The sequence below is a fragment of the Phyllostomus discolor genome, chromosome 5, assembly GCF_004126475.2.
Source record: "Phyllostomus discolor isolate MPI-MPIP mPhyDis1 chromosome 5, mPhyDis1.pri.v3, whole genome shotgun sequence".
In the NCBI taxonomy this organism is placed as follows: Eukaryota; Metazoa; Chordata; class Mammalia; order Chiroptera; family Phyllostomidae; genus Phyllostomus; species Phyllostomus discolor.
Window position 1 is genome coordinate 14,581,374 of NC_040907.2, and position 26,423 is coordinate 14,607,796.

General features: G+C 55.3%; 1 protein-coding gene across 1 annotated transcript; it reads right to left on the bottom strand.

Annotated features, from left to right (window-relative positions):
• Window positions 1-8,771: 8,771 nt before the first annotated feature.
• E2F2 (E2F transcription factor 2) lies at window positions 8,772-26,107 on the bottom strand. The gene is made up of 7 exons (XM_028512418.2): window positions 25,538-26,107; window positions 20,014-20,119; window positions 17,990-18,209; window positions 17,028-17,186; window positions 15,580-15,694; window positions 13,464-13,656; window positions 8,772-9,402 (listed from the first exon to the last, which is right to left on the bottom strand). Exons 1-7 carry the CDS (start codon window positions 25,790-25,792, stop codon window positions 9,125-9,127), a joined length of 1,326 nt encoding a protein of 441 aa, XP_028368219.1. The 5' UTR covers window positions 25,793-26,107; the 3' UTR covers window positions 8,772-9,124.
• Between the last annotated feature and the right edge of the window lie 316 nt (window positions 26,108-26,423).

The window sequence follows — 26,423 nt, forward strand, 5'->3', positions numbered from 1 at the left end:
GAGCGCCCCCAGTTCAGGAAGTGGCCCACAACCCAGGCATGTGCCCTGACTGGGAATCGAACCAGCAACCCATGCTCAATCCACTGAGGTAGACCAGGCAGGGCTTTTTTGTTTGTTTGTTTTTAATTTATTTTTAGAGGAGAAAGAGAGGGAGAGAAATCAATGTGTGCTTGCCTCTCATGCACCTCCTACTGGGGACCCGGCCCACAACCCAGGTATGTGCCTTGACTGGCAATCGAACCGGTGGCCCATTGGTTTGCAGGCCAGCACTCAATCCACTGAACCACACCAGCCAGGGCAGTATGTATCTTAAATGCTGGCGTCATCGGGAGCCCTCTGCTGGGCACTTTGCTCTTCTCACTCTATGCAGGCTTGGACACCATCCTATGCCACCAGCTTCCTTTACACCATTCATGTTGATGTTTTCTGTATTAGTTTCCTATTGCTGCTGTAACAAATGGCTGCAAGTTGGTGGCTTAAAACAACACATCTATTCTCTTATGGGGCTGGAGGTCAGAAACCTGAAATGTGTTTCAGTGCATTGAAATCGAGGTATCAGCAGGGCCGCACTCCCTCCAGAGGCTCTAGGGGAGCATGCATTTCCTTAACCTTTTCCAGCATCTAGAACTGCACTCCTTGCATCCTCTGGCCTGCGGCCACCTCCTTGTATCTTCAAGGGCATCTTGCTTCTGCAAAGGCATCATATTGCCTTCTTTTGTGTGGTCAAATCTTCCTCAGCCTCGGTCTTACATGCACATTTGTGATTATGCGTAGGGTCCACCTGGATAATCCAGGATAATTGTCCCATCGTGAGATCCTTAAATTAATCACATCTGCAAAATTCCTTTTGCCATATGGGGTAACACTCATAGGTTCCAGGGATTAGGACCTGGATACCTTTGGGGCCCATTAGTGAGCCAACCATACCTTCCAAGTCTCCCTTTCCAGCCTGGCCCTTTCTCTGGCTTGAGCTCTGTGTATCCAACTGCCTATGTGATGATTTCACGTGGCCATCTCATAGACAGATACCTCAAACTCTACATGTCCAAAACTGAACTTGACATCTTTTACCTGGTCCCTGGCCCCAGCCTCTTTGTCTGTGTCTTGGTGGGAGGCACCACCATACACCACCTGAGAGTCATTCTCTCCATCTCTTTCCACCAACCTCCACCCAGTCGTCATTTTGTCATTGCCTCCTAAATGTCTCACATATGTGACCACCTCCTCCATCTCCATGCCAGCCCTAATCCAGGCCATACCGCCTGCTCACTGGTCTCCCTTCTCCCAGTTTTGCATATCTGATCTATTGCTCTCTTGCTTAACTTAAACCTTTTCAATAGTCCTCTTTACTGTCTGGATGAAAGATTAACTTTTTTTCATGGCTACCTGGTCCTGCATGATCTGAATGCTTCTGCCATTTACAGCCTTGTCTCTCACTCTTCCCTCCCTGCCACGACCTGTGCCCTCCCACTGCTCTTCCCTCTGCCTGTAACACTCCCCCACCTCCTTTCAGCTGGGCTGATCAGAGGTCAATTCCTCCAGAAACCCTTCTAGTGACCTAGTATCCCCTGCCACAGCTCTTTCTCTCTCTGTCTTTTTAAAGGCTTTATTTATTTCTTTTTAGAGAGGGGGGAAGGAAAGGAGAAAGAGAGGGAGAGAAATATCAATGTGTGGTTGCCTCTCACGCACCCATTGCTGGGAACCTGGCCCATCACCCAGGCATGTGCCCTGACTGGGAATCAAACCAGTGACCCCCTGGTTCATGGGACGGCACTCAATCCACTGAGCCACACTGGCCAGGGCAGGTTTGGGGTTATCTTTAAATAATCTGTATTTGATATCATGTCCTGACCAAGTTTATGTTTACACTGAGCATGTTCCTTCTATGCTACAGGTGGCAAACACAAGGCCTACAGGCTTAATCCGGCCCTTCACCTTGTTCTATCCTGCCCAGCACCTTGTTTCTACCCGGGGCAGCAGTGCCAAGCTCCTTGCTCCTAGTTAAGGAGTAGTTACATTGATACAGTCCTGACATTACATTCGGCCCTTTGAAGGCAACTGCGAAGCTAATGGGGCCCCTGGTGAAAACGAGTTTGACACCCCTGTTCCATGCCCTGTGACCACCCAGTACAATAACAATCATGTGTATCATGACAATGGACAGCAAGTCAACTGCATCGTGAGCTCACGGTCATTTATGCGAGAAGTGGTTCCCCGGCACCTCTGAGGAGCTGGCCTGGTGCTGACTGCGTGCCTCAGGGGATGCACTGCCTGGGGAAGGAGACTCCCTGCGGCTGGGGCTCTGCCTTCAGGCTTCCCTGAGACCTGTGGGCTTAGGACACAACACACATACACACATGCACACACGAATAACGCTTCCTTTGCTGCTCCTGGAGCAAGGAGTCTTCTCATAACTACATGTGCAGGACATAAGTGATGCTCTTCAAGGATAAAGGGGTGAGTCTTTGTCTCCCCAGCATCTAGCATTGGACACACAAAGGAAATGCCCAAGGTCAGAAGGGAACCCCCTCAATGACAGTTAGGAGGTTGGGCTGCGTGGTGGTTGAGACCATCAGCCTTGGGGTTTGGCTGGCCCAATTCCAGGGCCCGCCCATCTCCGGGGCTGGGACTGGGACGAGGCAGGTGAGGTGCCTCTCTTGCCTCACGCTACTTCTTCACTCTATTCATGATCCTGTCCACCGCTTCCAGCTGTGTGACCTTAGGAAGGTAACTCCTCCTCTCTGATCTTCAATAAGAACAATAATACCTATTCAATAAGGTTTCTGGGAGATTAAAAGAAATAAATCCTGGTCCTTAATGATCCTTAACAGTTGTAATGAAGGGTAGTTCCCCCCGCCACCCCAATTTCAGCATTTATCAGAGTGGCCACCAGAGGGCAGTGGTCTCCCTGACAGTAAAAGAACCTGCCTTGGTGATCGATCAGTGATCCCTTTGAAGAAAACACACCTGTGAGTGTGCGTGTGCACATGTGTGTGCCAGGAGGGTTGTATGGCCTTGATTGAGTCAACACAGCAACCGGCCAGCAGATACACAGGGCATCCTATCCTGCTGGTCACTTTCCCACTCTCCACTGTACTCATGTGAGAGTTGGCAGGAGTCTGAGACCAGTGAACCGGATTTCCTGGGTCACTCTGTTCTCTAGACTGCAACCATGGAACCACCTGGCCTTCCCCAGAGCGGTTCCTTTGGCTGCTGCACAGCCTTCTCCCACCCTGTTCTTTGGCAAATGTCTCTTTCAGGTCTATCCCCAATGTGACCTCTCTGAGTTCCTTCTTCCACAGATGGAGTCCTCGGCTCCGGAGTCAACCTATTCTTTTCTCGATGGTGCATTCCTAACACACCATGGAATCGCTCATTTAGGTGCAGTTCAACTAGAGTAGGGACTCCTGGGGACCCGTAGCCTGGGCTCTGTCACTTCCTTGTAACTGCATGTACATTACCTAAACTGAGTTTCAGTTTCCTTGTTTGTAAAAATGGGGCCTATAACAATATCCAGCTCACGGGGGTTCCTGAAAACTAACGACAGTATGCACGCACAGTCCTGTTTTGTGGAGCGAATGCCTGTCAAAACCACTGAGCTGTAAGGTCCTCAGGGGGTAAGGACTGTTTTCTTCCTTTTTCACAGGATAGAATACCTGAATCTCAGTGTGGGCATACGGCCAGGGCAGAGTTCTGAAAGTAGGGTGCCCGTGACCGGCAGCCTCAGGAGCCTGTCAGAAATGCACATTTTCAGGCCCCGCCCCTGACCCGCTGAAACAGAAACTCTGGGGATGGGGCCCTGCAACTGGTTTTTAACAAGTTCTTGCGGTGATTCTGCTGAGTGCTGAAGTCTGAGATGCATCGGCCTAGAACAGAGGCTGTAAAGTATTTGTACAACAAATGAGAGGAGACCCCATCTGGGGTCTTTTTGTGGCTCTTACACTTTCCAAGGTTTATTATGTGCTCTCTATCCCTGGATTGATGGAAGGATCGAGGCAAACAAAACGTACGAGTCTACATAATAAAATAGCATTGGCATCTGCTGCGCCCTGTGAGAAACTCTCCTCTAGACCCCAGGAGAAGCCTGGTCTTCCCTTCCTGCCACCGTCTAGCATGTGAGGCGCACAGGCATGTGTGCTGCAGACACACGCCTGCCAAGCCTGTCCGCTCATGGAAAGAGGAAGCCAGTTCTTAAAGCGTGCTGATGGCCTCGATAAGGGAGGAGCAGTGGTTACGACCCCACCCTGGCACAGGGCAGGTGCCCAGTAAACATCTGACAAGTGAGCGACCCTGTCCAGGGGAGCACAGGAGCCGATTGGTTGGGTTTGGGGGCAGTCAGATCTGGGCTTTCCCTCGCCCTTGGTCTCATTGCTTTCTCTGGGATCAGCAGGATGATGTCGATTTATGAGTGAGTGATAGTAGCTGTCATTGTCTTGTTTCTAATGCTTCACCATCAAGAATGATATTTGCATCCAGGAGTTTTTTAGTCTGGCCGTGGCTGGTTGGCTTAGTGGACTGAGCACCAGCCTGCAAACTGCAAGTTTGCTGGTTCGATTCCCAGTCAGGGTACATGCCTGGGCTGCAGCCCAGGTTCCCAGTTGGGGGCGTGTGAGAGGCAACCAATGGATGTATCTCTCACACATTGATGTTTCTCTCCCTCCCTCGCCCTCTCTAAAAATAAATAAAATATTTATTTAAAAAAAAGGTTTTTACTCCAAATGATGCCAGAGCCAGATGTAGTTACTGGCATTTTATTTGCCTTCTATGTAAATGGATTTCTTGGTGTCAAGCTCCAGACTCATCTCATTGGTCAGTTTGTCCCCTATGGTCTAACAGGACCCCCGACCTTGTTTCCCCCACCCCATCCCACTGCCCTCAGGGTCTGTGTCAACCCCTTTGACTCACTGGACTTCCCCAGAGCAGGAGCTCCAAACCGGCAGAGTTGGAGCAGCAGGCAGTGCTCCACGACACCCACCTTTGTCTGCTGGACCACAGGACAGGATATACTGATCGCTCTGATTGGAAGGGAGGACTCCCATCCCCATATGCCCTAGCTCCAGGCTACTCCTGCTTATCCTTTAAGACATAGTTTGGACATCACCTCCTCCAGGAAGCCTTCCCTAATGACCCCCCCAACTCCTATCAAGTATATTACTGCAACTGCCACATTATTTGTAATTACACTTTTATGTCTGTCTTGTAAGCATCCTGAGGATGGGGACTCTTCTTATTCATTTCTCTCTCCACTGCCGAGCATCAACAACCATATCCATGTGCAAAGTATTAAAGGTTCCATGTTAGTGTCGAGGAAAACAACAAAGAAAAGATGTTTGAACTGCACCTGGAAGAACAGGCAGGAGCCTGTTCAGCTGAAATGGAGAGAAGGGCATGCCAAGTGGAGTGAGCGCACAGCACATGGAAGGGCCAGAAGAGAGGAAACGTATTGTTTTCGGGAACCAATATAGAGTTCCCATGTGGCTGAGTGGCTCGGAGTGGCCAGGGAGTCTGGAAAATTAGAGCAAGCCAGTTGTAAGGCTGCAAATGGACTTCCTTGTCATGCAAAGGGGGAAACTTCATCCTAAGGGCAGAGGGGAGCTGTCTGTTAAGCAGGGGAGCGGCATCATTAGAACTGTTGGAGGATCTCTTGGGGTAGCAGAGGACGTGGCTGTCAGACTTCAGCTGCGTCAGAACCACCTGGAGGGCTCATCAAGTGGTGGTTCTGGGTTCAACCCACTCAGTTCCTTCTCCAGGTCCTGAGTGGGGCCTGAGAATATGCATTTCCCACAAGTTCCAGGTAATGCTGGTCTACCCCCACTTTGAAAACCACTGCTAGAGAGGACGAAACGGAGAAGAATGGGCAGCAGAGGGAATAGAATATTAAGGAAGCTACTGAAATAGCCCAGGTGACAGGTGATGGAGGCCACGCAAGGAAGGTGCTCACATTTTAGGTCGGGGTGTGGCCGACTTTTCCGTCTTAATGGTGAGGTTTTAGGCACGGTAACAAGCCGGTGCGGAAAAGGGAGAAACCAGCCAGCTGGCCAGGATAGTCCCCACACCTGACCCAGCAGAGCCAGACCCACACTGGTAATGACCTTCAGAAAGCACAACAGAGACCAGGTGCCCCGGGTTGCTGTTTAATGCCCGATTACCACACACGGGGAGGTTTACACGGCACTCATCCAAGCAGGACCCAGGGCAAAGCCAGGTTGGAGGTACCTGACCCATCCCGAGTCCCCGCACCGAGACCCGGTTCCCTCGGGTTTGCACACCCTCGAGACATATGTGATGCACATGAGGCTTCTCCACTCGCCCAGGCTGGCCGGGTCTGTGGTCACTGAGGGTCCTCACGGGAGAACAGGTCCCCAGGATGGGGCGGGGACCTCGGGGCACGATGGCGAGAACCAGACAGCGGCCCGTAAACAACCCCGAAGGGCTTCCATGTCAGATGCACTGAGCCACACAGCGCTCGGACACGGGACATCCGAGCTCTTTCACTGAAGACACCAAACACTGTGCGGAGCTGACGCTGGAGACACCTGGGGAGAGACCCCGATGCCCGAGCCATCCCAGAGCCAGTTTCACGAGCTTCCTCTCCCCTCGTCCCTGCAGCTGTGCTGGTCGGGCCAGCACTGCGGTGGGGAGGGGACGCCACTCTGGTCTAGCCGACACTGTCAATGGGAAGGGACTCGGGAGCGTGTCCCTGGTTTTAAGGAATTTCTTATACCCTGACTCTGTCCAACAATGTAACACTACTGGGTTCCCTGGGGCCCTGAGTCTTTGATGTCCCTGGGGACACAGGTGACTTGGGGGCTGAAGAACTTCCTGGCAGAAATGATGTACCTCGGGGAGAAACTGGCTTGTCTTCTGCCCTCATTTTAATGTTTTCCTGGCCCCTAAAGGAAACATACCCCTCAAGATGTCTTCTTAAAGCACTTCAGTGAACTTGGGGGGTTTCAAGTGTCACTGGTAAGCAAGAGGCTCGAACTTGTTTCCGACACCGAGCTTGAGAATGGGCCTGGGTGGCCCAGCCCCTGGGCCAGGCAGGGGACCACACAAGAGGCGACAGGCCATGGGCCCAAGAGGCAGCCCCTCTGCCCAACCCTATGGCTGGGCATCTGGAGACAGAGCCTGTGTTCTGGCCAGATTTCAGCATTAGACTCATTCCCAGGGGATCCTGCAGGCCTCTTACTCCTTTTTTTCTGACTCAGTTCTAGGAGAAAGCTCTCGATAGAGCCCAAGGCGTGAAAGTCAAACACGCCTGTCCTCCGAGATGGTGAGTGGCCGAACAGCAGCCCAGCAAAGAGCCCGGGACAGCCACGCCATCTCCAGCCTCATGGGCCCCGACCATGCAAGGGCCGCAGTGGTCCTGGGCATCTGGGCTGCAAAACAAGCTTTCCATGAAAGCCCCGTGGAGCCGTGGAGGTGGGGAGACCACAGGCATTTCTGTAAATTATAGAAGATTAGCCCTGTTTATAGAGCTGGGCGCCTTTGACCTGCAAACGACAAGGCACAACTGTCCCCAGCTGGGCCTTAGTCATGCCGGACCCCGCTCCCCAAAGACGCCCACCTCCCAAACTTCAGAGGCCCACAGATCGCCTCGAGAGCAACCACACGGGGCCGAATTCATATTACAAACCAGCTTAATGCTACAAACGTCGGGAAAACAAAGTGCTGCCCAGCCGAGCCCCTGAGAAAACAGCTCCCTGAGGTGGGGAGTGGGCCTGTTGGACCACCGCCCCTGGCCGCCGCCCTCCAGAAGGCACAGCCGTGGTTCGGCCCAGGGCACCCCACCCCGGGCTGGGTGGGGGAGGAGAGCCACCAGCCCCCCACCCAACTGGGCTACAGGGGCTGTGTGGGATGGTCAAGCCCCTGGGGGTGAGGGTGGGGACAGGCCAAAGACCCCAGAACTCCAGGTCTGAAGGGGTAACACGAGCCCACCTCCTCATTAGCTGCCCAGTCTGGTCTGCAGCAAAGGCCCTCTCTGTCACTTCTGCTTTCCTGGGACAAAAGGAGCCACCCTGCCACCAAGTCCTGGTCACCCCTGGCCCTGGGGGTCCCTGTGCGAGCTGGGAGGAAGGGGAAGTCCTTAAAGAATCACCCCCTTTAACAAACGAGGCAAGAAGACCCGAAATCTTTCCAAGGAAGGGGAGGGGGCAGCTACAGAGGGGGCGTGTTCTGGCAATTTCGTGTCTTAATCTCACCCTCCCCTGCGGTGCCTGCCCCCGCCCGCCAGGTCCTCAGTGGGAAGCAGCCCGGCCCGGCAAGGGGCCCACACGGAGGGGCAGCGCCTGCAACACTCCCGTCTGCGCTTCCTCTGTAGCTCTGCTCGGCTGTCTCCCCCGAGGACCACTTTTTACATTCTAAGGGAGGCAAATAAGGAATTCCACAGGGAGGGAGGCCCCTTAATTGGCTGGTCCTGTTTCCTCAGGAGCCTCAGTGTCACCTGAGCACTGGAGTGGCTCCCTGGACCCACCTCTGGGACAGAGGAGACCGGGGAGCCGGGGCTGGGACGTCAGCCGCTGCTTACTAGATAGAATTAGGGACCTAAGTGCAACGAATGGCCCAGCAGATGGGACGGCCCCTCAGGGACCCAGCCGCCACCGCAGGGGGGTGGGGTTAGGGAGTTGGCCCGGGTGCCAGGAATCCCCGGGCTGCCCTTGGACAGCAGTCGGTGTGGGCCTGCCTGAGGAGTCTGACCAGAACATGTCCCTGCTAAAACTCGGGGAAGACACACAAACTCAACTCAACCTGAAATAAATACACGAGGCATCAAGTGCTTTCCGATAAACGGAGGGCCCTAATCACCCCTCAGAGGGCCGTGGCAAGGCCTCTCCCCAGACCCGGTCACCTCATCTGCGGCCCTTCACGTGGGAGGTCAGAAGGCTAACTGGGCCTTCTCGGGCCCAGCTTCCACCAGGAGGGACAGACTCAACCCCTGGCACACCCTCCAGGACCCTCCCAGGCAACCTCGGCTGGCGCGGGGGCAGGGGCACAAAGGAGAGGAGACCCCCACGCTCAGAGGGTAACACCTTGTGGCCAGTGTCCCAGTGCAGGCAGAGGGACTGTCAGTCTGTCCGCAAGGAGGTAGAGACAGTGACGGGGTGCTGGGGGCGGGCAGGGTCACTCAGTTAATCAGCAGGTCCCCGAAGTCATAGAAGTCAAACAGGTCGCTGATGCCCTCGCCCCCGTCCAGGCCCCACAGGTAGTCGTCCTGGTCCAAGGGCGGAGAGAGGCTGATCAGAGGCGAGCCGTCCGTCAGGGCTGGGGACAGGAACTGGTCCTCGGTCTGCTGCAGGAGCGGGTGTGGCAGCTCCAGCATGCTGTCGGTGGCCTCCAGCGGGACAAGGGGTGCTGGCAGCGGCGGGGGCAGGACACTGTCCTGCTGGGAAGTCAGCGATGGTCCTGGGGACAAACAGACGAGGGTCAAGCCTGGCCTGGTGCCCAGAGGCCTCCGGCCAGGCCCCAGAGCACCGGAGCAGCCCTCCAGCTCTCTGGATGCCTGCGTGCCCTTCTCTTCTCTCCCGCCCTGCCGCAAGCCGAGTGGCACAGGGCCCCCTTCCCGGCACCAGCCCCAGCAACTGCCCTCCTTCCCCCACACGCTCCCCTGTCCTCTCCCAGTGGGTGGGGTCTCCTGCTCTCAGAACCCGCCCTCTCTCACTGTGATGTCCCTGAAGTCCTCTTCCCTTTTTCCTGCATCATCAGCTCCTCTCGCTCTACCAGATCATCCCCGTCCACACCTGGACAGATCTGATAACGCCATCTTTAACGAAGCCTCCTCCTCCCCCATCTCACGACTCTCCAGTCGCCAGCCCATGTGACGGCCCTCTTGTGGAGCAGAGTGTCTCAAGAGTGGCCTGTGCTCACTGTCATAACGAATGAACCACCGCCCACTCGGTGCACGAGGCCGGAAGGCCCAAGAATCCTGGGATCCTGCCCATTTCCCCTGCATCCAACCCAGCAGCAAGCTCTTCTCCACGACCAGGTGTGTTCTCCAAGCTGCCCACTCCTCCCTCACCCATACCGCTCCTGACCAGCCACCTCTCTCCAGCTCTTGTCCCTTGCCCTCTGTGCTCTGATATAAAAAGAACTTAGAGACCTGGCTGGTGTGGCTCAGTGGACTGAGCACCAACCAGCCTGTGAACCAGAAGGTGGTCAGTTTGATTCCCAGTGAGGACCAGGTCCCCAGCAGGGGGCGTGTGAGAGGCAACTGATCAAAGTTTCTTTCCCTCTCCTTCTCCCTCCCTTCCCTTCTCTCTGAAAAGGAAATAAATACGTTTTTCTTTTTTAAATAAAAGGACTTAGAATGACATGCTGACGAGGGCTGAGAGGCCCAGTTCGATCGGGCCCCTGTCTACCTCCCTCCCATAGTCCACGCTCAACCACGCTAGCTACACTGGCCATCCGCTAGCCCTCAGATGCCAAGTCCACATTCACGTAGAGGTAAGAAGGCGATCTGCCACTCAGAGATGTGGAGCAGGGCCCAGGAGTCCCCTGTCAGGCGCACCCCGAAGCCTGCACTCTCACCACTCGAGTCACTCCTTAAGGCCCAGGCAGGCATTGCTTTGGAGGTGCAACCGTGCCGGCATGCCTACTGCCTGTGGGGAAGAGACTTCACGTGGCTGAGTCCCCGTTTCCTCGCCTCTAAGCGGGGGTGGTGACACAGACCTCAGAGGGTGGCGGAGAGGGTGACACGCTCAGTGCGGGTGAAGCTCGCTGGCGTGCAGAAACCCCATACTGGGTCTGTCGCTGCCCTGCCAGCAGTTATGATGGCTCCCGTTCACCAGGGGCTTACGGGACCCAGCTCTGCTTGCAAGGACGGGCAGGTGTCACCTCCACGGACACTCAAGTGTCAGTGTTGTTACCCCTATTTACAGATGGGGAAACTGGAGCTCAAAGAAGTCCAATGTATTCAGACGAAAGAAACAAAGCACAAATGTTTGTTTGCTGTGCTGCAGGGGCCTGCAGGTGTCAGAGTGAGAGGCCCCGGGCTCGGGAGCAGGGAGGGCGTGGGCTCGGATCCCAGCCCCACCTCACCGGCTGTGGGACCCGGCACCTCCGTTTCACCACAAGGAAAAGTGAGGACCCGCCTCGGTGAGCTGCACAGGGCAGCAGCTGGGATAACCTGTGAAGGCCTCCGCTGCAGGCCGGGCCTGGCTCTCCCTGTCCTAGAGCTTATCGCATCCTGAAGAGAATTGCTCTTTGTAAAAATGTCTGTGCCTCACCACACCGAGTGGCTCATGTTCACTTCTGTGGCTCCCAAACTGGGCATAGTAGGTGCTCAGTTCACATAAGGTTTTTCAAAAATCACATTCACGCTGTGTCATCTCCATAACCCACCCAATGGTCAGGAGGGGTTATGAGTGCGGGAGCAGGCTCTGAGGGGCTCAAGTGACTCAGCCACCGTCCCCAAGGCAGGGGAGGGGAGGTGCAGGCGAGTCCCCCGATTTTAACCTCTGTGCCATCAGCCACATTTAGGTTTACCTCGGAATGTCAGGGCCTGCAAGGATGGTCTCCTAGGACAACTGAAGTGAAAGTGGTTCGAACTCTGGAGAGCTGTGTACTTGTTGACAGTGGAGTGAGAACAGGGTGGGGCATGGGCCTGGAGTGGGAGATAGGCACTGGGAGGTGCCCAGAGGGACAGATGGCTGGTGCGGGGAGCATCCCTGGTCCCCAGACCAGGCCAGGACACAGGGGAGATCACTGGAGAAGAGCTGGGAGTCTGGGCTGTTGCCCAAGCTCCACCACCAACTTGCTGTGTGACCTTAGAGAAGTCACTTGCCCTCTCTGGGCTTCTTTTATTCACATGCAAAATGAAGGGCTGCGTTAGATCAGGGGTCAGGAAACTTCTGTACAAGGCCTGTAGTATTTTTGGTTTTGCAGAACACTTATGGTCTCTTGTCACAGTCGCTTTCTTTTCTATTTCCCCCTACAACTCGCACAATGTGAAAACCATTCTTAGCTTGTGAACCGTATAAAAACAGGCCGCATTTGGCCTGCAGGCAGCAGCATGTCAATCCTTGAGTCACATAAAGACACAGAATCCAATCTGTATTCTATAGACCCTCCCAAACACACCTCTTCCACCAGACCAGTTCTGGCTCTGCATTTGTTTTGTTCTTTTGTTTTAAGATTTTATTTATTTATGTTTAGAGAACAGGGAAAGGAGAGAGAGAAACAGCCAACATGTAAGAGATACAAACAATTGGTTGCCTCTCACACACACTCCCATTGGGGACCCCCAGCCCGCAACCCAGGCATGTGCCCTAACTGGGAATCGAACCAGTGTACTTTTGGTTCGCAGGCCGGCACTCAATCCACTGAGCCACACCAGCCAGGGCTCTGCATTCGTCTACACACTGGGGTTCTACTTAAGGAAATTCTGCTGCTAAAACACACAGAGTGGAACACTGGCCTGCGCAGCCTCGAGAATCCTGCCAATGTGACCTGAAGTGTGATCCCAGCAAAGAGCAAAAACCATGCTGGTGGAGGGGCCTTTGCAGGTCCCCGCTCCCACTCCTTCCAGACCCCCACCCTCCCTGGAAAGGCCTCGGGAACCTCTCCCACCTCCTTGCCCCCTGGCAGCTGCCTCATTCTACTTCCTATGAGGCGTAGCCAGCTTTTGGCTGGACCGTCCACTTCCCAGCCCAGGATCCCCTGCCTGATGTGTTCTGTTTCTCGCGGAGACAGCGCTGGGCTGGGGAGGTGGAGACCAAGGCTCAGGACCCAGCTGTGTCATCTCCCAGCCAAGAGACCTTGGGCAGGCCACGTCACCTCTCTGCCTCGGTGGATTATGTCTACCCTGGGAATACAAAACCCCCCTCAAGAATTGCTGTGAGGAGTAACGTGAAAATGGGTGTACCTGGCAGAGTCATGGTTCAAAAACCTTAGTTATTATCGTCCAAGAAAGCGCTGAGCCTTCCTCAAAAAAATATATATATATAGTTTCCACTTCCTGTGGGCTTACTGAGCACCAGAAGCTCTGTTCTCGGTAGCTGTCACAGAAGCAGCAGGACCGGCAGTGGTGGCAATAATCATGGTAACGACAGCTAGCACTCACTGCCAGGCACAGTTCTGAGTGCTTTCGTGTGTTCACTCATTTAACTCTCACAGCAACCCATGCAGCGAATACCGTTAATTTCTAGGCCCAACTTACAGACGAGGAAATTGAGGCAAAGAGAGGTTATATACGTTGTCCAAGATCACGTAGCTGGTAAGTGGAAGAGCTGGGATTCAGACCCAGGCCCCCCACTGCCCTGAAGCAGGATCAGCCTGCCAATGAGACAGCAATGCACACGTGCTTTATGGCGTGTAGAGTGCAATGCACACACAGGGGGAGGACTGTATCCCCTGCCGCTGGGTACAAGGTCAATACCCAACAAATGGTGATGTGGAAGAGGAAACTTCCACCCAACCTTGGCCAGTGGCTCTCCCCACCTCCTATTCCCCTGGACAGAGGGCCCTACCTGGGGAGGCCGTGGGTTCCAGAATGCAGGGGTTGGTGCTGCTGCTGGGCTGGGCAGAGTCAGGGCTGGGGCTGAGGGTGGACGTGGAGGGGATGGGCTCCTTGGCAGGGCTGTCTGGTTCCTGCATCTCCTCCGGGCACAGGTAGACTTCGATGGGCCCCTGTGTGCTCTTCAGGTATATCTGCAGGTTCTCCTGGAGGAGGAAGAGAAGCCAGGCCATGGCTCTGGGCAGCTGGACACTTACTCAGGGGTCAGTGTACATGGACACACACACGTGGCTCCCACCATTCATGAGAGCAAGCTCAAGTCCTGAGCTGGGCACGGAGGCCTGCTCCGCCTGGCCTGTGGTGACATCTGCTGCTTCCACCTGCCCAGCCCCCAGGCCCCCTTCTTTCAGGGAGAATGCCTGGATTTTCCTTTGGGAAATACCTATATCCCCACTCTCAAGCTCCAATGGGTGAGCTTGGGATGCAGGACGAGAAAGTCCGAGGGACAGTGACTGGTGCAGGATGGCACGTGACTCAGGCCAGCCCAACCAGCATGAGGCCCACGGCCTGGCAACAGAAGCTCCCTTCCCATTGGGGTTGCCCAGCTGGTATCATGAAGGCTATCTTTGCCACAAGGGGGGAGCCCACCTGGGAACAGAGTCAGCGCAGAAAACGACACAGTGAGATGGAGAGGGTGAGGAGGAGTCATAGGCGAGCCCCTGCAGCAAGCCTGGCCTGCAGCTTCCACATCCTGCCCCCGATCTGTCACTCAGCCCCGCTTCCCCCTCCCTGAAGCCAGCTTGACTTGTCTTTCTGCCACTTGTAACCAGGAGTCCTGACACACGGCTTTCCCATCCCTGCCTCTTGTCTACCACATACCAGCAGCTTCCACCACAGCTGACTGCACACATGTGCCATTTCGGCACTCGCGTGCCATTCTGGCACGCACTCAGCTCTCCAGGCCGGGGCTCACGCAGCACCCTCCTCCCCCACTCCACCTGGCAAGAATCCTGCGCAATGATATTGAGACAGGTTTGCACAGTGACAGGCGATTACTAAGCTTAGTGTGGCGATCACATTGTAAGGTGTACAAATGTTGAGTCAGTATATTGTACACCCGAAACTGATACAATACTGTATACCAACTATATGTAAATAAGGGACTTGATTTTCAAAAATCCCCTTCATTCTTTAGGACCCAGTTTAACTGTCACCGCCGATGGCTGCTTCCCCCAACTCTCCTTCCTCCCGGCCCTCAAAGCCCATCTCCAGGCTACGACCCAATGCTTGCTTGCGTCTTTTAGGTTCTGAGCTCCTCTGGGTGGTAAAGGCAGGGCCTTATTTATCCTCCTGTTCTTCCATTAAACAAATTATTTCTTGAGCCCTTATGAGGGTCTGGGTTGGGGTGTCACAGGAGGGGAACGCACTTTTTCTGGAGTGCGCACTCTAACGGACAAAACAGAACACTGTCATGTAAGCACCAAGATATTCTGGCGCATGGAGGTTAGGGGTGGTGGGAAAGCACAGGTGGTTATGAATTCTGGGGGTGATCAGGGAAGGCTTCTAGGTGGAAGTGATGTTTGAGTTGAGACTTGTAGGCTCAATGGCAGTAAACCAGGGGGAGAGAGGGAAGAGTATTTCAGCTGGAGGGAACAGCATGTGTGAAGTCCTGCACTGGGACAAGCTTACAGCGGTGGGGAACCCGCAGGCAGGCGGGTGGCTGAAGCAAAGACGAGGGGCAGCGCGTGCGTGGAGGCTGATGAGGTCAGAGTGCAGAGGGCCTCACAGGGAGCGTTAAGAATTTCGGTCTTTAATGCAGAACAGCGTGGTTAGCATGAGAAGATTATTGTGAGCGCTACCACTGCTGTGTGTGGTCACACGTGTGCGTGTGTGCAGGCACGCAGGGGCTGGTGGGACGCAGAGAGCAACCAGAAGCAGCGGTTTTCCTCAGGCCACAATGTGTCGCCCTTTCCAGCTTCCGTCACTTCTGCCCCAGCTCAGGGCTTGCCGTGGGTGCTAGCAAGGCCTGGGGGAGCAGGGGGCTGGGCAGGGCCAGGGCCAGGGCCAGAGCCTGCAGCGCTGCCCAGGACCCCCCTGACACTGCTGTCCACCAAATGCTCCCTGCTCACCTCACTCTTGTCGGGCACTTCCAGCCTGGTCTGCGGAGGGGCCTTGACGGCGATCACCGTCTGTTCCTTAAAGGTGCCAATCGCACGGATGTCCTGGTAAGTCACATAGGCCAGTGTAGGGGGCAGCAGAGTCAAGGGAAGTTAAAATCCACACCCTCAGCCCACAGGCAGGGATCCCACCCCCTCTCCTAAGTCTTTGAACACTTTCCCTCATGCCTTCTGTGGCTTAGAAACAACCCCAAACTGTAACCTGTCCTGTCAATATTATAAGCTACTTTGGATCTCTTAGAAAGCAAACAAAGGTATAAATCATTTTTTTAAATGCTGCCTTTTATCACTTTTAAGATTTTATTTATTTATTTTTAGAGAGGGAAGGGAGGAAGAAAGAGAGAGAGAAACATCAATGTGCAGTTGCTGGGGGCCATAGCCTGCAACCCAGGCATGTACCCTTGCTGGGAATCGAACCTGTGACACTTTGGTTCACAGCCCATGCTCAATCCACTGAGCTACACCAGCCAGGTCTTTTATCAGTTTTTTATATAAAGGCTTTATCTCTCAAACTAAAGAAGGCAGGAAGACATGTCTTATTTCTTTAAATTTCTCACAATGCCTAGCAACCTTCCAAATATACAAGGTTATATACAAAAAAACAATTAGGCCCTGGCTGGTATGGCTCAGTGGATTGAGTACTGGCCTGTGAACCAAAGGGTTGCCAGTTCGATTCCCATCAGCGCCTGGGTTGTGGGCCAGGTCCTCAGTGGGGAGGGCATGCAAAAGGTAACCACACATTGATGTTTCTCTCCTTTTTCTCTCCCTCCCTTCCCCTCTCTGAAAATAAATGAAATCTTTAAAAAAAAACAGGACAATTAGATGGTGAAACTGTTTGGGGAAAAACATATAAAAAGCCCTAACAAAGTCCATGTTCTGTGACATCATCATTTCTGTCCTAGGTATCTGACCTAGGGAAATACGTAAAAAGACAGGGAAATGTTCTATATACAAAGGCATCCATCGTTGTATTGCCTCATAAAAGCAGAAATCTGGAATGGATCTAAATGTGTGCCAGGTCCACAGTATGGGGGGTGCGGGGGCAGGAGAGGCATCACCACATCGATGTGTCTCTCCCTCCCTTCCCCTCCATCTAAAAAGAAATAACTTCTTTAAAAAAACAAAAAACATAGCCCATGGAAGGTTCAAGAACAATGGCTATGTTGCAGTGGAAGCTATTTCTTTCTTTTTGTCACTTTGCAAATTTAAAGAAATGCACTTGTCTTACTTTGACTATGAGAAAGTCACTTTAGTAGAACCAAGAGGAGAAGCCACCCAGAAAGGAAAACTCGGATACGCCAGGCCCTGAGCGGGGCACTGCACCAACTCTGGATAGACGTGAGCGTGCCGCAGGTCCCCTCCCCACTCCCCGACAGCCTTCTCCCAACCAAAGAGGATATTTCTTGTTGGCCTTGTCCTCGGTCAGCTGCTTGAAGTTCAGAGAGCAGCTCTGGATGAGCTGGTCCAAGGCCTGCTCCGTGCTCATCAGCTCCTGCAGCTCCTGCCCCAGCTGCTGCTGCTTCCTGGGCCCAGTGGGGTCTTCAAATATTCCCCTGCCTCTGGTAACAGAGCAGCCCCCCAGTGTCAGTCTCAGTCCACACCCAGGGGCCCCAACCCGAGGGCTGCTGGGCACAGCCGCACAGAGGGTGCACGGCCCCAGGATGAGGCCGTTCACATGGTCTACAGTGGTGCTCCTGGGCTGCGCAAATCAGCTCCCAGGGAGCCGCCAGAGATCGAACCTCGGCGTTAGGGGGCTGGGCTAGGGAAAAGAAATAAATCAGAGTGTGACCTCACTTGTGGGAGGCTTTCAACTCTGTCCACCCTATGCCCCAGCCTCCCCCAAATGGCAGGGAGCTAGAATGACTTCAGTCCTGACCCCCCTGCCTGGTTCTCTTAGGATTCAGGCTGGAGGCTGCAGGTCTGCTCTTTAAGACCTTGTGGAAGTGAGGAGAGGAGCCTGGAGTCATGTCTCTGAGCTGCAAGGAGCCTAGGTTATTACCGCTCAGCAACCAGGGGACTTTCCTACACTACAAGAGGGAAATCTTGGGGTCTCTGACTCAAGAGGACACAGTCCTCTTAGGCCTTTACACCCCTAAAAAGCCTCCTCCACCCTGCCCTGCCATGCTCTCCCAGCACTGCTCCGGCATGTACACCTGCTCTTCCGCTCCAGCCTTAGGTACCCTGGCTCCGCCCCCAGCTTATAAGCCTGGTGGATGTACTCCTGGTCCGCTCCGACCACTTGTGCCCATTGGGTGTTGCTCTCGGCCCCACCCCCGACTTCAACACCCACTGGGTACTGCTCCTGGTTCCACCCGCAGCACCTGCACCCATAGGTGCCCCCAGCCCCAGCCCAGGCACTCACACCCACTGGATGTTGTTCTTAGCCTTCTTGCGGATGAGCTGGATGCCCTCCAGCACGTTGGTGATGTCATAGATGCGCCGCTTCTGCACGTCCAGCACCTCGGCAGCCCAGTTCAGGTCCAGGACCCCGTCCTTGGACTCGCTCAGGAGGTAAATGAACTTCTTGGTGAGCAGCCCCAGTGACGTGTCATACCGAGTCTTCTCCCCGGGGGACTTGGGTGCTGAGGAGGAAAGGGGCGCAGTCAGTGCTGAGAGAAGGCCGGCCTGGGGAGCTCCTTCATGGGCCTGGACCCATTCAGTACCAGCCCTCACAAGAGCCCCCACTCTCCAGCTACAGAGCACTGTGAGGCGGGGGGGGGCGGGGGTCACTCACTGCCATTGTCCAAAAATGGAGCCTCATACCTAAAGGGGGAAAGTGATTTGCTAAGGTCTCATAGTCAAGGGCAATGTCAGGGCTCAAACCAAGCATCCTAACCCCTGGTACAGAGCACCTGTCCATCACAGCTTAGGGCAGCCCACATCACCACCACCACTGATGACAAGGACAAATGCATACTGAGCGTAGGTCACTGTGCTACGCACTTTCCATATACAACAAATGTAACCCCTACAACATTCTAAAAATGTGATGCATGACCACCCCCATTTTAGAGATGGGTATACTGAGGCATGGACAGGTTAAGTAGCATGCTCACCTCGCTCGGCTAGAAAGTGGCAAAGCTGGGGTTTATACCCAGACAGTGTAAACGTAAGCCTCCCTTCTTAACCATTGTCCTATCCCGCCTGTCATGTCAGCAATGTGGAGTTAGGATAGGGAGCGAATGCCAAGCTTGGGTTTGAGAACATTCTTACAGACCTGCCTTTTCTTTCTATGTGCTCCAGTGGGGCAGGTTCATGAAAAGGTCCCTTTGTTAATGAAGCTGATGTCACAAGACCACATCTCAGCTGCAGCATCTTGAACCACAAGGGGACTTTTGCAATCGAGTGACTTGCAAGTCATACAGCAAGTTAGTGTCCAAACTAGTTCAGGAAACTGAGTTTTAGAGAGTCTCAGATTCCTCTAGAAGGGGACCTTAGGATCCCTTCACATACAGATGACAAGTATTTGGCACACAGGTTGCTTTTTTAACTTTTGCACCCAGGGCAGGCATTACTAATTGATCAATGCACTTAGGATCCTTCAATAAAGAGCTCTGAGCATCAATAAGAAAGGATGCTCTCGTGCTGCTCCCGATTTAGCTGTACCTCGTTTTACAGATGAGACAGCTAAGGTTCATGGAGGAGGAATGGCCGGTCGGGTCTGGGCACAGCTCTGCCTGAACCCCCAGGCTGCCGACCCTCGTGCTTCCCACCCAGTCACATACCTTCTCTACTGGGTCTCTGACCCCCCAAATTAGCATTCCCTCTTAACACAGGTGCTGAAACTCCCACCCTAACCAGGATGACTGCAAATACTAAGGCGGAACATCTCTGGGACTTAGCTTTAGGAAGTCACTGCCTGGGTGGCCTCTGGGTCTTAAAAACACTCGGAGGTGGCATGAGCTGGATTAATCCCGGCTTCACTTCCCCTTGAACCTCTCAGTTAGCTCTCTGTCTGCATGCAGGAGGGAGAACCTGCTCCTCTCCGAGCTGGGTTCTCTCTCTGAGAAAAGGTCAGATTGGACTAAGAAACTTTAAAAACAGTAAGCTCCCAAATAAGTCGTCGGTCGTCCTGTCCGGCCCCTGAGGGCACAGGTGCGGGAGAGGCAGTACAAGACGGGGCCACAGTCCCGTCTCCACCTGCCAGCAGTGTCGCCTTGGGCAAGGCACTCAAGCGCTAGGTCTCAAGTCGCTCCATCAGCCCAAGGCGGGTAACCCTACCTGCCTGGCGGGATCCAGGGGCAGAGCACACAGCAAACTGTTTCACGCACCAGGAAGTCTGCTACCAATGTTACTCCTGCCAATCTGGGCAGGGCTGCTGCCCTGGGCCCCTGCCCACCCCGCCCCTACTCTCCTGCCCCCAGGTGCCCCATCAGTGCCACTTACTTTTAGGGCTGGGGAGGCCATCCACTCTAATGTGCTTCCCCTTGGGGGTCTGGAATTCCAGCACCGCGGGCCTCCCGATCCCCTCCAGGTCCAGCTTCCTTTTGGCCTTGGAGAGAGAGAGAGAGAGAGGCAGAGTTTGAGAATCATTCCCCCTTCAGCCTTTCCCCAACCTGGGGCCAAAGTACTGAGGACACCAGCTGCTGCTTCCTGCCTCAGTTTACCCCCAGTCCTGGTGGAACCCCAGTGTACTTGGTGAGGAAATGTCAGTGACCGGACAAGTGACCTTTCAGGGGAAGGAAGCCCTATTTCCTGAGAGGCACACGACACTCGCATCCTCCGAGGCCCAGGCACGTGGAGACCCTACCAAAGTCAGCCTGGCCACAAGCTCGGGGTTCCTCAATAACAGGCTACAAGGTCACTTCCACATCTGCCCCCTCCCCCTATGCACAGAGGACGATGCAGGAAGGAGTGGGTGGTTCCTAAACCACATCAGACTGGGGCGAGCCCCCCCCATCGCCCCGCCAAGCAGCTGGCCCAGCCAGACTGGGTGCCCATCACGGCCCCACAGCTGGCCCTTATCAGGGTGGGGCTGGGCATCCGCCCAGCCCCAGGGGACTTCCTGGATTGCTGCCACAACCCAGGGAGGTGCCCACATCGGGAAGCAGTGCAAACATCCCCCACCCCGATGTCTGGACTCCAGCTCAAGGGCTCTGGGGCCCCCTGAATAGACTCCACTTGCCATTCTTTCTTTGCGGAGAGGGGCAGACAATGAATCCTTCCCCTGTGTCTTAAGGACAAGCAGCTGAGGTCCCCCTGCTCCCCCTCCCTGTTCCCGCCAAGCTTGGGAAACACCTGCTGGGGAAATCAAACCACAGACCCATCTGCTCCTCTACACCCCATTGCCGCCCAGCCCCAGTTAGGCCCAGAAGCTGCGCTGGCCCGGAAGGGGCCTCGCTCCCGGTTAGGGTTGGGCAGGGGCAGGGCGAGGGCACTGGGGCACTGGGGCGCTGGAGCCAGAGAGCTGGGCTTGCACCTCCCAGCTCCTTCACAGGCACACACGACTCGACTCGGAGAAATGCCCCACAACCAGGAACCTGTTTCCCCCTCTGTAAAATGGGGCAGAAAAACACCTCCACCAAGGGGCCACTGTAAGAATTCAAGATAACCTCTGCAGGGTGCTCAGCCTGTGTGTGGCTCAGCACACGGTGGACGTTCAGGAAATGCAGCGTCCCTACTTTAAAATCCAATCTCAGCCTCTTCCTTGGCACACACTTCTGGGGGTCACCGGGCCTATTTTCTTCCTACTTTCTGTCCCAACCAGTCACCCCTACCCTGGTTGGGACAGAGAGGCCTATTTTAACCTTTGGTATGAAGTCATGCTCGGCAGGGCTGAGAGTTCTAACCGCTTCTGAGCACAGCTGGGCTGGCAGGTGTGGGAGGCGAGGACAGTTCTTGCTCTACACTCCCCTCTGTGCTGCCCCCCCCCACACACACATACACACCTCCTCCAGGAAGTCTTCCTGGATTGATTTGAAGGGCACTGCTCCTTGATTTGAGGAGCCTACAAATATTTCTCTCCTCTACACCTACCCAGATGTGGACATGGTCCAAATGCCTCTCTGTTCGTTCCTCTTGAAGTCTCCCTGGAATATTCCTTTTCTAACCTCCCAGCTGGTGACATCCTAGATTCTAGAGAAGATGGCCTGCTCTGGCCCCATCTTGTCTCTAGAGAAAGGCCCAATCATTTGCCAAAACCTTCCACATACCCTGGTCCAAGCCCGAACACTCATCACCTCACCGAATCTTCCCAACACCATTCATCCTGTTTCACAGCTAAAGTAACCGAGACTTGGCGAACTCCAAGGCCTTTATCAATCCTGATCAAGGTTATTGATCCCAGAATCCTTCATCCACTCCTCAAAAGGAATGCCAAGGGCTGGGAGAAGAAGGGAAGTCAGGCTGAGCTCTACCTGAGGCAGAGGTGGGGCAACCCAGAACCTCCCTGCCCCACTGACCTCCCCTACCTGGCAGAACACACCAGGAAGGACCTCACTACCTGCAGAGTGGGGGAGAAACGGAGGAGGACCTTGAAGAGAGTCCCTGTGAAGAGCCTGTCCTGTGCTCATCGATCCTGCGACATCAGTGTTGGCAATCTCTTTTGGCAGAGAAGTGGAGGCTCAGAGAGGCTAAGCCACGTGCCCAAGGTCACACAGACAAAGGGAAGACCCGGTTTGAACCCAGGACTGTCTGATTCCAAAGCCATGTAGCAGGCTTCCTTGGTGGGCCAAGGCCTGGCTATACCCACCTGCCTCCATCACTTATACACACACACACACACACACACACACACACACACACACCAGCCCCCTCCCTTCTCACTCTCACCCTTATCTTGCACTCTGAGTCCCTAAGCAGCAAAGTGCCCCCCCACCCGAGGACATCTCTCTGACACCTTTGTGCACTGCCCAGAGGAAGGTCAGCGCATGGATGTTCCTGAGCCTGCAGCACAGAAGTGGCCGAGGACACGCCCAGGAGGAGGACCAGGGAGAGGCTGAGCACCAGCCTCCGAGCCAGGCCCGCCTGGGTTCCCCTCTAGCCCTCCTACCCCACTTCTTAGCTGGGTGGGCTGAGCAAGTCAGCTGACCTCTTGCGTCCTACCCGTGAAGTGGGGCTAAGCCACCCAACCTCAGACTCGGGGAGGCAGTGCAGCAAAGCGCCTTGCGCACTCAGGGGAGCTGCTGTCACTAAGGCACCAGAGGCACTCGAAGGGGAAACGTTCAGAGGTCAGCTGAAAAGACAGGCATGTGCCAAGAGCAAAAGTCTGGGACCACACCCAGAGGCCAGGTTGGCTCTGACCTGGGCCCTCTTAGGCCACCCCTTGGGCTGCTTCTTAAAGGCCTGGTTAAAACTCGAAGCCACCCAGCCAGTCCTCAGGGAGAAGAACAGAGGTCCTTTCTAAGGCAGCTCCAGAAGTGAGAGAGTCAGACACAGCCCCCTTTCGGGGCAGCCAGGTGAGGAAACGGGCTCACGGGAGAGGAAGTGACTTGCCCAAGGTCATGCAGGGAGTGGAGCCAGGCCTCTGAGCCCCAAGTCCTCTGTCAGAGAGTGGGGGCAGGAGCGAGCGCGAGGCCTTCCTCGGGAGCCTCACGTCCAGATCCCAGCGTGGGAGCCGCACACAGCCTCGCCTCTCCGAGCCCGCGTTTCCTCCTCCCACCCGCCTTGCAGGGTGGTTCGTCAGAACGTTCACTTTCTTTCATGGTTCTCAGAGGAAATTTGGGAAGTACAGAGAAATTCAAAGGAAAAGAGAACAGTGCAGAATCCCACCCTCGTCCCAGGTTCCTGCAGGTATGAAGACAACGATGCAGCACCTGCCGGAGCAGGGGCTCAATGGACAACCATCCTGAGCCTTCTGCACAGAGTGGCAGGAAAAGCACTAGACAGAGAGCACAGAGACCTGGGCTCTGCCCTTCATTCTGCCATCGAGCTTGGTTGCCATCCCTAGGCAGTGCCTGAGGTCCTTTTAAACAGCAGCTCACTGACAAATCCTGCTCACCCTGCACTTTGCAGCCTGGCCACAAAGCAAGCGGCCACACCCAGGGTTGGGTTTGGAGCTCCTCCAGGTCACACCCTGCAGAATGAGTAAGCAGGGGGCCAAGGCCTGCCCACGGGGCCAGGGGCACCAGGCCTCCGAGGACTGACGGGAAAGCGGGAGCGCTGGGCTCGGTAGGCCTTTAGGGTGGTCTGATGGGAGGAGACTCTACCACCTCCTAGCTTGTTACTTGAAAAAGTGACTTCCCACGTCTCTGCTCAGTTTCCTCATCTGTAAGATGCCTCATCCCAGGCATCTTGGCTGAGATAACGAATGTGAAGAGTGCCAAGCAGTGCCTGGCACCCAACAGGCGTTCAGTAAAAAGGAGCCATTCTTGCTGTGATTAATGAGCCCCTCTTGGAGGGAGGTACAAACAGATGCACTCGGGCTCCTCTGGGAGAGAAGCAGTTCAAAACCACAGCTGTCACTGAAACTCCGCCTGGGCGCCTGAACGCAGCTGGCCAGAGGAGACTCGGCCAGCCACTGAGCCCCTTCCCGGGATGCACCCAGCTTCTAAGTCAAGCGGTGCTGGGGAAAGTCAAGGCTGCAGAGAGGAGACTGATGACCACCTGCCTGTGGCATCGTACATCTCCCTGGATGGCCTTGGCCAGGTCGCATCCCCTCTCTGAGCCTGTTTCCCCCTACTGCCATCCACCTCACAGGGTTCAAAATTGTTTTAGGCTGTAAAATGCTGAACACAAGACAGAGACCCAGCCCCAGTTATCCTTGACTGCTTGACCTATAAAATGGGACTAGCTCTCCCGCCTTCTTCCCCCTAGCTGGAAATAACATGAGGAAGGGGCTCTGGGTAGGGTAAAGCCTAGAATAGGGCCAAGCACAACTCCAGTAGCAGGGAGTTAAAGGCTCTGCCTGCATCCAGAAATGGCCGGGGTCTGTGCCTATTGACTGACACAGGTCTGACCAGGTGCCTCTAGGAGCATGGTCTTACCCCCTCTACCTGTACTGATTCAACGCTCACAACTAAGCAAACCTCCAACACCCGCTCCCTGGAGCCTGCTCCCAAAACCCAGCACCTGCAGCTGGAAGTGACCTGAGATGAGTTAGCTCCACAGCTACTCCACGCGCTCGCGCACACACGTTTACAGGAAAACGAAACTGAGGCTAAGACCTGTCCAAGGACACACAGTGAATTGGTGGCAGTTAAGACCAGAAATCAGGCTCCCCAACCTCCCCCCTTCCCCCAGGGCTTTTCCCACTCCACCCTCACCCTATGGTTGTTGAGATTCTCATGGGCTCCAGCCAGGAATTCCACTCCCACAAAACACACCCTGTGCCCAGTGCACCACACTGCAAGCTCTCCCTGGCAACAGGCTTGGGGGCTTACGGAGGGAACAGTCCATCTGAACTGGAGCCCCAGGGAGCTGCCCCCAACTTGCACCTGCTACTGGCTGTCTGGGAGGAAAGACTGGGCCTGGCGGGGAGGACTCAGGGCACATAATTAAGAAGGAGTTGGCTGGATGGAAAATTTGGAGTCTGTCCAAGCCATACTCAACTGGGAAGACACCCCCCACCCCGCATTTTAAAGTCCCTACAGTATCCGCAGACCTAGCTTTGCTCTGGCACAATAGCAGGTGCCCAGTACTGGTTACTGAGCCAAACAATGAATGAAGAATGAATGAATGACAACAAAGTTGGCCCCCTGGACTTCTCCAAGGTCACATAGTGCACCAGGGATGATGGGATGAATCTCCACACCCCCAACCCAGTGTTATTTCGCCCCAAGTTTGAAAAGCAAGGGCTCTTCTCCACTGGGGGCATTGAATTGTTCTGGAAACTGAAAGCTCCCCTTTTCCCTCCCCAAACTCCACCTGCTTCACTCAAACTGGGTCCCAGGCGCCTCTCCCTCCTTGACCACAAACCGAAAGCATAGGGGGGAAGCGGTTAGGGAGTTGTGGAAGGGGTCCCCAGAATTACCGGCAACCGGCCAGCCGGCACGCATCGCACAGCTTGGCCCTCCGGTCCGTGGGGGGTGGCGTCGAGGCAGGTGCCGGGCACCGCGGCCGGAGGCACAGTCTGCGGGCACAGCGAGGTGTAGTAGGTGGTGGTGGTGACCGGGCAGAGCTGGGGGCTGCCAAGGCCGGGCGGCCACAGTTCGGTGGGGCTCATCGCGGGCAGCCCCTTCAGGGGCGGCCCAGCGGCCGGAGCCAGGGCCCGGGGCCCTCGCAACATGGTGAGCGCAGAGCCCCCTCCCCTGGCGTGCCGGCGGGCACCAGCGGACTCCGGAGCCAGCGGCCGCTCACACGGCCCGCGGCATGGTGCGGAGGCCCGGGGAAGCTGCCAATGGACGCCTGCGGGGCAAGGCCGGACCCTCCCCTCCTGGCCCGCGGCCGAGCGGAGGAGCGCTCGGAGATCTCCGCTTGGAGATCGCCCGGCGGCTGGGGCTGCGGCACAGCCAGGGGCTGCCCCGCCCCAAGGGCGGCCGCGACCCGCGATGGCCCCACGCCCCTGAGGGCCTCGGTGCCTAGGGTGCAGCGCCTAGGGGGTCTCTGGCGTACCCGCGGGCTCGACCGAGACGTGATGCGCTCGGACGGGGTAGGAGGAGGACCGATTGCACCGACTCTCTCTCGCCTCGCTCTGTAGTCCCTGAGTCTTTCTCTGCCTCTTTTTTTCCTTCTTCTTTTTTTTTTTTAGCGCCAAACTGCGTGCCGCGAAATTCGGATCTCCCGCGGAAAATGCCGCGCTTCCATTGGTCGCTGCAACAAGCCTAGGCTCCACCTCCCGGAAAAGACCCATCCCCTAGGCGGCGATTGCAACAGGAGTTTGGCTGCTTAAAGAGACAGCCACACCTGTCGTCGTTAGC